Here is a 14,105-nt window from a genome sequence, read left to right as displayed (position 1 = left end):
TGTGTTTATAAGATACCATGCAAGTGCAGCAAATCATATAGGGGCAAATGATATGCACTGGCTGGGAGTGAATATGGACCACTAGTGGTACATTCACCTCCTACAACCCAGCAGATCTGTTATCGCAAAACACTGCATTTTTACTGGTCATTTGATGAAATATAATACAAAAAAAAAAATTGTGGCCCATACTTCAAACTTCTGGAACTCCATTATCTGAATCAGTGGAAATACAAGAGTCTGAGGCTCTTATCAATCGGGACAACAATTTACAATTGGATTCTGCGTGGAATCCTGTCAGAAAAACTTTGCTTTCTGCATAGCTGAAGCTATTCTGTGAATTTGCTGTATAAACACAGTTGATCTGTCATGGATGAGGAGAGTTTTCAACAGGGCCATCACTTTCTGCTGCACAGATACTTGCAGCAAAAGTGCATATGCTCAAGCAAAGCATGCACAGCAACAACTGGGTACACCATGCATTAAACAGGGGATCTGAGTATGGCGTAAACAGCATACAACCAAAGAGGACCAGAAGATTAGATGCTGAAATATCATGGCAGAAAGTTACAGACATCCAGCAGTTTGTGATTCTTCAATTTCTCCAGGCATATTTTATGACGAAATAAATCTCGGGTGAACACCCTGGTATGAGTGCGCACCTGATGATGGCAACGTGGTCGATTGCCGAAATATTGTGTCCTATGCACACTCATACCAGGCTGTTCACCCGAGATTTATTTCATCATCCAGCAGTTTGCTTTAAGTTTTATGGAACAATATTCCGTATTAATTACTTTTTACACTTGATAACCAACCACCCATAGATGCAAAATGGCAGAATGTTAGTGAAAAGCAAAGAACTTTGGATATATAAACAAACACAGACATGAATGTGACAAATATTCAGTTTTCACTTAAGACTAGAATTGATATTTGGTTGTTTTGTACTGACCATATATGTTCCTTGATCACAACCACAGTAGCTACTTTCCATTGTGTAACTGCGTTTAATGCCCAATTGCCTCCAGACAGTAACCCTTGCAGTTGATTCTCTGTTCCTCTCAACAGCAAAACTGCACAATGACAGAGCAAATGCAGGTGACAAGTCTTTCATTAAATTTGGGAGCATCTGGGAAGGAGAAGAGATTTCCATTTATACTTACTGTCAAACCAGTTACTATGATTACTACTCAACAAAGCATGCTGCACACAAACAAAGGCACAACTGAAATTCGATAGCAATACTATAAACACATCATTCCCATGTGCTACTAAGAATTAATTACTGTCAGCCAAGTATCAGTTAAATCTATATATTGCAAACAGATACACAAAAAATTAATGCTGACATAAGTAATTAGGAAACTGTCCTCTTTTATTGGTGTGTGATTTATTTTAATAAATTAAATCTGAATATTACTGCTCACACGTAACTGAGAGAAAAAAATGAATGATATGAACTTACTAATATCTGACACACACTTTTACCAATTTGAATGTACATGAAGCTCCACATTATCTACTTCAATGTGGACCCAAGACTGTACGGATAAACAAAAAATGCAGATAATCCAAAACACACATTTTTACTGGAAACTGCTATTTACTGTGCAATACACAAAAGTGTACTCTAAACTAAAATATTCTTTCTAGGTACAATGTATTTCTTTGAAAAATCACTGAACTATGCACGGATAATCTAAAAAGGGTACAGTTCAAACCACGATAATCTGGAGTTTGCTGTATATTGTGGAACATTAAAGACAGTCAATGACTGATTGGCAGGAAATAAAATACAAGTATCAAGTGAGAATGTGTAGTCAGTATTACCTTCATGAATGATAGTACATTTAAAGGTGGTTTTAAAAATATTGTGGTATATGTTTTTATGAGTAAAAGAATTGAGTGCATTCTTTTTTTATTTATTTTTGTTTATTGTGAAACTTTATACACAAGTGATCCTCCTAAGTGCGCGAGTTTTGTAACATCTGGTACAAATGGATTTAAATAGTCTGCAGTGTCAGGCTTCAGGAGAATGAGCCATAATGTGCATACTGCATGCTTATAGCTGTCTGTACAGAGTGGGCCAGAAGACAGATTCAAAAACTTTTCCAGTAACTTAACGTATAGTTTCAAGTTACATGGATCTGGAAATGTATTCTAGGTTAAAAGTAATGTTTCCTGCCCATAGTAACCCTATCTTCTGGTCAAGGTCACTTGAATTACAACAATGCAGGTGACACTCCACGAAAATATGGCATGTGATCATGTTCTTTTTGTTATCAAGGCGATACTGTTGTAAACATTTGTGTTATAATCACAGTTACAAGGAGAGTCACACTGAAAAATATCTTTTTCTTAGAGCATGAGTGCATTAAAATAATGGGTTAGACATATGAAGAAATAAGAGAAAAAAAATTTTAATCACTTCAAGGAAGCAGCCCCAAGGAAGGCTAATCTTCGGAAACTGGAAAGAAGGCCTTTGCAACTGGTTATGCGACAGACGAACTGCACAGAGGAAAACCCAAGAAGTATGACAACAATAATGAAGTGAGTGAACACCGAAATGCACCATTGCTATGTTCACCATCAAAGTCGACAAGGAAGCAGTTGGCAGAGATGAACATTCCCAGAACTCAAAGCATCACTGAAGGAAGAATTTTGGTGCCCAGGGCAAATATGTGTATTACAAATCTTGAGTCAAATCATAATTTTCTAAGAGCAACTCACTGGCACAGAATAAATGAACTGTCATTTGCAAAATATACTATCAATCCTCTATCCAAAACTAACTGATGAATGCAATCTTCTGATTCAGGTCATATGGTATCACTACAGTTCAGCAGAAAAAAAACACTCAAGAGTCCAACTACAAAATCACTTCCAGCAGAAATAAAAATCTATGCCACTGTATTTTCTCTTAGTATATTCAGTCAGGTGCCATTTTAAATCTCTAGCTACTCTCCACAATCAATCGTTACATTAAAAAATAACAGTATATCCTGCTTGGCACAGCACAGTTCACCACCAAGTCACATACAAATTGGACCAGAACAGATTTTTTTTTGAACATTTTTCACAATTTTTTGCATCTGCAGATTCTTTTGTGGCTGCCTTAATCTCACCCAACTCTTGGCTGCCTGACACTATTGAGCAGCTACTCAGTTTACAAAAATATTTTTCATAATTTTTTGCTCCAGGGCATTCTCTGGCGGTTCCCTTATTTTTGCCTGGCTGTTGGATCCCTGCAGCTATTGAGCAGCTACTCAGTTCACTAATCATTCACCAGCAATGGTGTCCCATAACATGCATTAGGGTTTCTGCAACAATTTTCAGTTTCTATAACAACACAAAAATCCCACTTATCCAGACAGTGTTCACTCATTTCAGCTGCCTATGTAACTTTCCATTCTAATATCCTACACAATGTTGTCCCTGAGTATAGTAATGTATGGCAGCTGATGTAACTGGCCTGTCACAAAGCATACTGTTCATTTTGACTTGGCAACATCAATGAATTAAGCGATCATGATATGAATACATGATGTAATTTGTGCAAACAGTTACATGCAACTTTTCCAACATTTGTGGCTTGTCATAAGATTGTGATGACAGACGAATGAGCCATGTACCTTACCTACCAGTCTCAATATGTTTATATCTGAATGAAAGACAACCCTCGTTATTATGAAGAAATTAACCAATACCCTCCTCATGTTATGCTATGGAAATGAAACGAGTGTTTGGCGTCACTGGCTGGGAGGCCCCTTGCGGGGCAGGTCCTGGTGCAGGTCTTATTATATTCGACACCACATTGGGCAACCTGCGAGCTGGATGGGGATGAAATAATGATGAAGACAACACAACACTCAGGGACTGAGTGGAGAAAATCCCCGACTCAACCAGGAATCGAACCCAGGCCCATAGGACAGCAATCCGTCACGCTGACCACTCAGCTATCAGGGCAGACATGTTATGCTATGGGCTGGTGTTAACAGTGACCATATCGTCAGACCATATTTCTTCAATGTGTCCTTAAAAGGGAAATCATACCTCCAGATTTTATATCATTGCCTGTTACTTGAACTTGACATGCACACCACTGGATTCCTGTTTGAGACTGGTTGAACAACCAGCTTCTGCTATGGATTGGACATGGTGGGCTTGTTATATGGCCACCTAGAAGCCTAAACATAATAATGTCCAATAATTGGCTGTGGTTCTTCTTAAAAGGAAAGATTTCCACAACTCGTGTGACTTCCATTGAAGAACTGAAAGAAGAGATTACCCGTACTCCAAGAATGTTCCCTCCAGAAATGCTGTGCCAGGCGAGCAGATGCACATGACATTGAATCCAACTCTACATCAAGAATGATGGCCATCATAAAGAGTGTGTTTGAAAATGTGTAAGAAGTATGTATGAACATTTGTTTCTGTGTCATTCCATTCTTGCCTGTATCTTAGTGTTAAATACAATTTCTGCTAGAGCTATGAAATCATTTCATGCTCCTGTTTGCCTTTCATGTAGCTTCTTCATACAATACAATAACATAAAACATTTCTGATCTTGACTTCTGGCTCACCCTGTGCATGCACTGTACCCAGGACTTCAAGTTCTCTCTGTCACTTTTGCCTTAATCGTCATTTAACATGAAAAAGACTGTACAGTGTAAAAAAATAGTAGTGACAAAATTTTTCCAGCAGAATTTGTCGTGAAGACTGATCCTGAGTTGGTGGCTCTTCAGTCTTTGACGAAGACTATCCACACCCCTGTGTCGTATTAATGTAATAAGGAGCACTGTACAGGGGTAACTGCAGTCTGAAATGCACTTCCTTATTCATTGGTCACTAAAGAGGAAATTTCTGTGGTGCAAAAAGTAAGTCAATGAATGTGTCAGTATCTGATGGAGGACTTATTGGGCCTGCAAATTACACCACTCTAGAACTTCACAATACAAGCAGGAATAATGTTTCCTCCTCCTTTACGCATACAGTACTCCTTGTTATAGGAGAAGATGCCACATTGTGCTCATAAAGTTACAAAACCTCCCTACATGAGTAGCATTGCTTACAGGAATACATAATACTGTTTTTAACCTATCTGAAATGAACAAACATACACTGTGTGAACATACACAGTGTGTACATACACTATGTGATCAAAAGTATCCCGACACCCCCAAAAATATACGTTTTTCATATTAGGTGCATTGTGCTGCCACCTACTGCCAGGTACTCCAAATCAGCAGCCTCAGTAGTGATTAGACACTGTGAGGGAGCAGAACAGGGTGCTCCGCGGAACTCATGGACTTCAAATGTGGTCAGGTGATTGGGTGTTACTTGTGTCATACCTCTGTATGCGAGATTTCCACACTCCTAAACATCCCTACGTCCACTGTTTCTGATGTGATAGCGAAGTGGAAACGTGAAGAGACACGTACAGCACAAAAGCGTACAGGCCGACCTCATCTGTTGACTGACAGAGACCACCGACAGTTGAAGAGGGTCGTAATGTGTAATAGGCAGACATCTATCCAGACCATCACACAGGAATTCCAAACTGCATCAGGATCCACTGCAAGTACTATGACAGTTGGGCAGGAGGTGAGAAAACTTGGATTTCATGGTCGAACAGCTGCTCATAAGCCACACATCATGGCGGTAAATGCCACATGACATCTTGCTTGGCATAAGGAGCATGAACATTGGACGATTGAACAGTGGAGAAACGTTGTGTGGAGTGATGAATCACAGTACACAATGTGGCGATCTGATGGCAGGGTGTAGGTATAGCGAATGCCCGATGAACATCATCTGCCAGTGTGTGTAGTGCCAACAGTAAAATTCGGAGGGGTTGGTGTTATGGTGTGGTCATGTTTTTCACGGAGTTGGCTTGCACCCTTGTTGTTTGGCATGGCACTATCACAGCACAGGCCTACACATATGTTTTAAGTGGCTTCTTGCTTCCCACTGTTGAAGAGCAGTTCAGAACTTGTAAGTCAGTTTCAGGCAGGATTATGGATACTTTTGATCACATAGTGTATGTATCCATATTTCCATAACAACAACAACAGAAGATGCTTTTTAAATAAAAACAAAATGCATCTTGTGTAAAATTCTCGGTAATTAAATGCAGTAAGCTTAAGATAGAAAACCAACAGTAACTGATAAACTTGCTTGACTCTTATAATATTCTAATGAACACCACACGACTGAGTGAGACTAGATGAATAGGCAGTGTTTATGATTCATACTTATTATCTTCCACAACAATAAGAATGTTGGCTGTTTCCTTAAGTCACAGCAGAGTTGAAGCACTTTTGCCCTCCCCCCCCCCCCCCACCCCCCCTCACCCCCCGCCATAAATTTACTTTATCAGTTTGATTGCAGAATTATTCATGCACATTCCTTAAGGCCTTAATCTTGCATCTAAGTGACTTTGCTTTGTTTTCGTAAAAGAGCATACAGAATGAATGGCGAGTTCCAGTGAATGAAAGACAGGTACATGATGAGTAGTCTCACCCACTAGAAGACATCTGTGAAAAGCATTAGCTGATGTGAGCTTTCAAAGGGCAGTTAGAGACAATGAAAACTTTTCTAATAGCAAGCTAAGAGTAGCCTTCTGAATGGTAGAGACAATAGATAAAATTATCTTTCAATTTAAAATTATTTGATTTTTATCATTATGAACAATAAAAAATACATTTTCATAGTATCAACATGTATGGGTATGTTTACCATCAATAGTTTATTGACTGTTTGACCAGAATGCTTAAAATGTTTTTGTGAGAACACCTGTTCTATACAGAGTGTAAACAGATGTACAAGTGTGTGTGTGTGTGTGTGTGTGTTTTGTGTGCGAGAGAGAGAGAGAGAGAGATATCTACATACGAGGTAGTCAACTGGATTGTCTGGAACTGATCGGTCTGCTTCATTCCAGCTTTCAGAATTACAGCATCCATACAAAAAGACGTTCTTGCGACGTGAGTGACCATGGTAGTCACAGAACAAGTACGGGGGCTTCTTTAAAACCTTCGTGCAGTATTCCAGTAGACCCTGAAAATTGAGCACAAAAATGCATATCATATACTCTGATGGTACACAACTGCTATAATATTTCAACCAAAGTAGTACTACAAGTTGGAAGTGCTTATATGAATAAAAAATGTGCAATTTTAATGATTTTCATATATATTTAGGATGCTTATTTGTGGATTTATAAATGCTTTTAAAAAGAATCGATTCCATGACACTACAAGAGGCCAGAGCTGATGACTCACAAATGACAATTCCTTCACACGTCAAAATTTGTGGATTAAAAGCTTCCAATTTGTTTGCATTTTATTTTTTCCTTTTTTTTTTATTACTGCCTCTCTTTCAGTGAAATTCATTAATAATCATTTTTTATACTTACATCTGTGAACAGGAAACTACCCTACTGCTATTGAGTCCAGTCACTGTGATCAATATGCCACTTTCTCCATATCATGTAATGCTTTGTATGACGGGATTGCATCTGGCATGCCACTCAATATGCAATGTTGGAAATACTCTTATGGGAGATATCTTACTCAAATGCTGTCAAGAGGTATTTACTTGAGTAAGGAGTCATGTTACTGGACATATTTGGATACTTAAGGCAAGATACTAACTCTTGGCATTAGGTACTAGCATATGGTCACGTTACCCATACTGCACTTTTTCTCTCCCGACAGCTTTACCACAGCCAAATAATGATGTTAAGCCAACAGTCAACTTCCCGCCCAGCCTTTACTGTCTTTGACTATCTCCTAATCTGCCTTTCTCTGAACATCCAGATGCCTACAACTTTACTGCCGTATGCCACGTGCACATACATGTAGTCAGAACCATTACAGCTTCTACAGCTGCCCAGATATAGACTGTGGTAGACATACGAATGAGGAGAGGTCCCCAGCGATAGGACTGACTTTTTAAAAATATCTATACAGTATTGTAGGTTAAGGTCCCAGGTGTCATATACTGCACCCATTCACCAAGGTGGGCCCTCCTTTGCGAATAATAGACAAAAAATTTTGTAATTTCATGTGCTTCTCTACAGTTTTAAAAAAGAAATGTTATTCAGGTCGGGGGCATAGCATAGTAGTTATAGTAAAAGCCTCATATGCAGAGGTAACTTTGATTACTATTTTTATTCAATTAATTGATAAAAATGTATTTTTTATTCATATTCTTTTGTCACACCATTTTAATCACCAAATTAATTCTTTCATTGCTCCCATCTTTTCTTGCCACCATTTTCTCTCAGTTGGAATCTTTGTGCATATATAATGTAATTACTTTTCTTTATCTATCATAATAGTTAAACATTTGAAAGTGCTGGTCTGTCAGTTAAAAAACAAAAGAAAAAATAATCTCTTTATAGTGATTGTGCAATGCTGTCAGTATTGTAATTTTCATCACAAGATGTACATTTTTTTGGATGGTTTATCATACCAACATTTGCAACATAAATTCTTACTGCACTATTGACAAAACAACACAGGTGAAGTTTCAAACAAAGAATGGATTATAAGTGAAACAAAATTCAAACAAAATGAGGAATAGAAGTAACGAATGTAATAACATGGGTCAAAATACAGGATGATGAAATGGAAGAAATTAAATCTATGTTAATATGTGGAAATAATAACAATAACATTTTCAAAGATCCTAAGTGAAAAAAGAATAATAATAAGAAAAGGTGATACCAACTGAAAAAGTTAATATGGCGATTAAAATGATGGGACATCGAAATATAAATGAGAAAATACATTTAAACCGATTAACTGAATAAAAATAATGATCAAGTCATTTTGCTAAAGATTTAAAAATAAAATAAAAAAGCTTCAGAGCACCTGATGAGATTTGAACCCATACATTCCTGTATATGAGATCTGTACCATAACAGTTACACTAAGCAACCATCTGTATAATATTTCTTTTTCAAAACTATAGAACATCACGCAGAACTCCAAACTTTTTTTTGTTCCATCGATTACTTGCAAATGAGGGCCTATCAGACTGCATGGCTGCAGGGTGTGATACCTGGGACCTTAAACTACAGCAATGGATAGATGGTTTGAAAAAGTTGATCCCACCACTGGGGATCGCTCCTTTTAAGTGACCGCATACTGACATGCTGTGTAAGTAATGTTTTTGTGTTACCCCTACATATTTCAAAGCGCACAGTGTCACTACGCTGTAATATTGTTTGTGTATCTAAAACCCTTAATTTAAAGGCATGTGTGCACTTCAGATAGTTTTGTCCACTCACTAGTGAACACTCAGTCAGTACAAAAATAGATTGTTAATGAATTCCATTGAAAGAGGGGCAGTAAAAAAGCTTAACATCCAATCATCAATGATGTAATTAGAGGTTGAGCCAAAGTCCAGGGAAGGAAATTGGCCATGCCCTTTCAGAGGAACCACCCTGGAATTTTGCTTCATTGATTTAGGAAAACCATGGAAAATATAAATCTGAATAACCAAAAGGAGTGTTAACAGATGAGTCATGGTTCATCTTACAGAGTGATATTCACCAAATATTCATCGTGGCTGCCAGTAACACATTTTAACAATATTGATGCAGTTCTCACCTAGAATAGCATTATTTTGAGAACATGTATGTCACAATACGTCTTTTCTAGAGGTACAATGAGAGATGCAGTCTATTCGGATGACAGCTTACAATACAATGCACACCTGTGTTCAATAGAGCATACTGATCTGCTATAGGTGAAATACCCTCAGATTTGTGCAAAAATGTAACAGTCTCAATACAAAAATGGCATATACTGATGGTACTGAGTTTAACAGAACCTCAGTTTAATAAATCACATTTGTAAAACATTTACATTATTTATCAACAGAAGAGTAATGGCTGTTGGGAGCCAAATGGGGGAGAAAAATAAAAAAAAATAACTTAGTTATGGAGCAATGTAAGAACATGCAAGGCACATACTAACCATATGACTTTCTTAGAGGATGGCTTGAGAATAGAAAGTTTATTGAACTTGTAGATTCAGAAATACTTCTCAAAGTGATGAGTGGTACATACTCCTTGAAATTCTAAAGTTATTATGGACAAAGTGCAGAAGTTGAAAGGTTATATACAACTCCCACCATCTTGTCAGCTGCTGCCTCTCTTCATGTCATTCACTTCTTATAACTGCAGTCTAGTTTCTGTACAAGTTGTATATAACCTTTCAACTTCTGCACTTTGTCCATAATAACTTTAGAATTTCAAGGAGTATGTACCACTCATCACTTTGAGAAGTATTTCTGAATCTACAAGTTCAATAAACTTTCTATTCTCAAGCCATCCTCTAAGAAAGTCATATGGTTAGTATGTGCCTTGCATGTTCTTACATTGCTCCATAACTAAGTTATTTTTTTTTATTTTTCTCCCCCATTTGGCTCCCAACAGCCATTACTCTTCTGTTGATAAATAATGTAAATGTTTTACAAATGTGATTTATTAAACTGAGGTTCTGTTAAACTCAGTACCATCAGTATATGCCATTTTTGTATTGAGACTGTTACATTTTTGCACAAATCTGAGGGTATTTCACCTATAGCAGATCAGTATGCTCTATTGAACACAGGTGTGCATTGTATTGTAAGCTGTCATCCGAATAGACTGCATCTCTCATTGTACCTCTAGAAAAGACGTATTGTGACATACATGTTCTCAAAATAATGCTATTCTAGGTGAGAACTGCATCAATATTGTTAAAATGTGTTACTGGCAGCCACGATGAATATTTGGTAAATATCACTCTGTAAGATGAACCATGACTCATCTGTTAACACTCCTTTTGGTTATTCAGATTTATATTTTCCATGGTTTTCCTAAATCAATGAAGCAAAATTCCAGGGTGGTTCCTCTGAAAGGGCATGGCCAATTTCCTTCCCTGGACTTTGGCTCAACCTCTAATTACATCATTGATGATTGGATGTTAAGCTTTTTTACTGCCCCTCTTTCAATGGAATTCATTAACAATCTATTTTTGTACTGACTGAGTGTTCACTAGTGAGTGGACAAAACTATCTGAAGTGCACACATGCCTTTAAATTAAGGGTTTTAGATACACAAACAATATTACAGCGTAGTGACACTGTGCGCTTTGAAATATGTAGGGGTAACACAAAAACATTACTTACACAGCATGTCAGTATGCGGTCACTTAAAAGGAGCGATCCCCAGTGGTGGGATCAACTTTTTCAAACCATCTATCCATTGCTGTAGTTTAAGGTCCCAGGTACCACACCCTGCAGCCATGCAGTCTGATAGGCCCTCATTTGCAAGTAATCGATGGAACAAAAAAAAGTTTGGAGTTCTGCGTGATGTTCTATAGTTTATTGAACTTGTAGATTCGGGACTTGTGCTTGGGTAGCTCAGTTGGTAGAGCACTTGCCCGCGAAAGGCATTCGTCCCGAGTTTGAGTCTCGGTTCAGCACACAGTTTTAATGTGTCAGGAAGTTTCATATCAGTGCACACTCTGCTGCAGAGTGAAAATCTCATTCTGGAAACATCCTCCAGGCTGTGGCTAAGCCATGTCTCCACAATATCCTTTCTTCCAGGAGTGCTAGTTCTGCAAGGTTCACAGAAAAGCTTCTGTGAAGTTTGGAAGGTAGGAGACAAGGTACTGGCAGAATTAAAGTTGTCAGGATGGGTCGTGAGTTGTGCTTGAGTAGCTCAGTTCGTAGAGCACTTGCCCGCGAAAGGCAAAGGTCCCGAATTCGAGTCTCGACCCGGCACACAGTTTTAATCTGTCAGGAAGTTTCAAATCCTTGGTTGTTAAAGAATAATTAATTTGGTAACTGATGGAAGCATAGGCAGTAAGAATTGTAGATGGAGACCAAAGCTTGACTGCAGGAAGCATATTAGAGTTGATATAGGTTGCAGTAAGAGATGAGAAGAGATTTACACATGATAGACTAGTATGGAGAGCTGCATCCACCCATTTTAGGGACTGAAGACCGCAACAACAACAACAACAACAACAACAACAACAGATCTGGTTGCCATTTGATGGATGATAATGTCCAACTATGCTAGACTGGTCTGTTGGATAAGGATAAGAATATCACTTGTCTGGAGCAGGCAAGCTCACACTCTGGACTTGCATCTGATTAAATATGCATGGCACACACTAGAACTGCAGCTCTAATGCCACTATCATGAATCGTTGCTGACCAGAATGTGTTTGTCCAGCAGTGGGGGATATGACCACAAGACTTCTTATTGGACGACGTCACAAGCAGTATGGGTAGCCAAGATGTATCTTTTACTACTTCACAGGCTCATGTTCAACTGACAATATATTCTGAAAGCACCATCTTTTGACAGAATCCATATCCTAACTATCTAGGAGTAATGCTCGATTGAACTATGTCGTGCAAACATCATCTGGAAACATTTCAGGTTAAGTAAAAACCTCAACACAATCCAAAAATTGACAAATAAGTTTTGGGGAACTGATGCCAACACATGGAGAACCAGCAGCATTTCTTTGGTTTTCTCTGCTGTTGAGTATTGTGCAACTGTTTGGATCAGTAGCACCACAGAAATCTTGTTGACATCTAACTCAACCAAGCAATGAGATAAGTTACGGAAATGATCAGAATAACTCTCACTCAGTGGCTACCCACTCTGAGCAACACAGCACTGCCCCAGACCAGAAGCCTTACTACTCTAAAATCTCAACTTCAAAAAATGTTCTAATGTGACAGCATTGCACATTCATCCCAATTCTGTCTAACTTACCATTGCATATTCATGCCAATTCAGTCCGGCTTACCATCAAACATATGAAATTAAGACTGAAATCAAGAAACTCCCCAGTGAGAACAGTAACACAACTACAGAACTTTACTATGAATGGGCACTGGTAATCACAATGGAGACAAGAAGCCAGAAACTGTAACTTCATAAAAGACATGACAATCAAAGTCATGATTTCGACCAGAGTGGAAAGATAGGGTGCCACCTCAACAAAATCTGTACTGAACATAAAATATGCAGAAAATCACTGTTTCGATGGGGAATCACCAAAACTCCTTCTTGTGGAATATATGAAGCCAAATAACAAACCATCTTCCACATACCCTTCAAATGCCCAAATACTTGCTTTGAAGGGTTGCTGCAAGAAATTCATGACCTTATACCTGCAGCACTGAATTGAATGAAAACTGTAACCTGTATTTATGATATATTTGTATTTATTTTCTTTAATTTTAAATTTCTCTTTACATCCATATTTCACCATGTTTGTATAGTTCCTGTTTGTCTATATGTTATATACCTGTTATTCATAAGGCACTGTGTAATATTCACACAAAAATAATAAAATAATAATGCTACTATGTGTGATTGTTGTTGATATTCTGTAAGCCACCAGCAGAGGGCATTACACACAGTAAGTGTGGCCACTTTTCAGGCATACTTTGAAGTCACGTAAGTATGTCACATGTCATTATGTTGCCATGTCAGCTTCTAACATACACGTGCTTAAAGTTGTTTCACTGACCGAAAAGATCCCCTTTCTTAAGAACTTAAAAGTAGATGCAATTTTCCGGCAATCTTAAAACTTTATAAAGTTGTAGTAAAGAAAACTAACCCAGAAAATGGTGAGCAGGTAATATAATGAAGCAGAATCAGTTTGAACTGAGAGAGAGAATTTCATCAAGAGTTTTAAACCAAGCAAAAACACATGTTTGAAAAAGTAAAGTAAATGTATTTAATACAAAGCAACCCTGTTACAGCAATTTTAACACGCTGAAGAATATTCTACATATTTCTATGTTTACTTTCAAACAAAATGGAAACAACTTTAAAACATCTTTGTTACTTTTAGATAGTATTATGAAAAGGAGCCTTCTTCTGAAATAGACAACACACACACACACACACACACACACACACACACACACACACACACACACACAAAGAGAGAGAGAGAGAGAGAGAGAGATAAAAACAGCTCACACAAACACATTATTTCTAGCTGGGACAAGAATTCTAGCTGATTCAAGTGGTAGATGCTACAACAAAAGCACCGTGCTGCATGGGAAAAAAA

The 14,105-nt window shown here is 37.9% G+C and overlaps 1 protein-coding gene across 4 annotated transcripts in view; it reads right to left on the bottom strand.

The window, feature by feature from the left end:
- Window positions 1-14,105, bottom strand: part of LOC124616726 (cytosolic carboxypeptidase 1-like) — a 514,069-nt gene that overhangs the window by 32,651 nt on the left and 467,313 nt on the right. For all 4 annotated transcript variants that reach the window (XM_047145088.1, XM_047145090.1, XM_047145089.1 and 1 more), the window contains exons 20-21: window positions 6,895-7,059; window positions 956-1,132 (exon numbers count right to left, since the gene is read on the bottom strand). In XM_047145088.1, coding sequence (XP_047001044.1) covers window positions 956-1,132; window positions 6,895-7,059 — 342 coding nt within the window. The remainder of the gene's footprint in view (window positions 1-955; window positions 1,133-6,894; window positions 7,060-14,105) is intronic.

Source organism: Schistocerca americana, chromosome 5 (genome assembly GCF_021461395.2).
Source record: "Schistocerca americana isolate TAMUIC-IGC-003095 chromosome 5, iqSchAmer2.1, whole genome shotgun sequence".
Lineage (NCBI taxonomy): Eukaryota > Metazoa > Arthropoda > Insecta > Orthoptera > Acrididae > Schistocerca > Schistocerca americana.
Note: the sequence above shows the minus strand (reverse complement) of the source record. Positions and strands in the feature narration are given on the sequence as shown.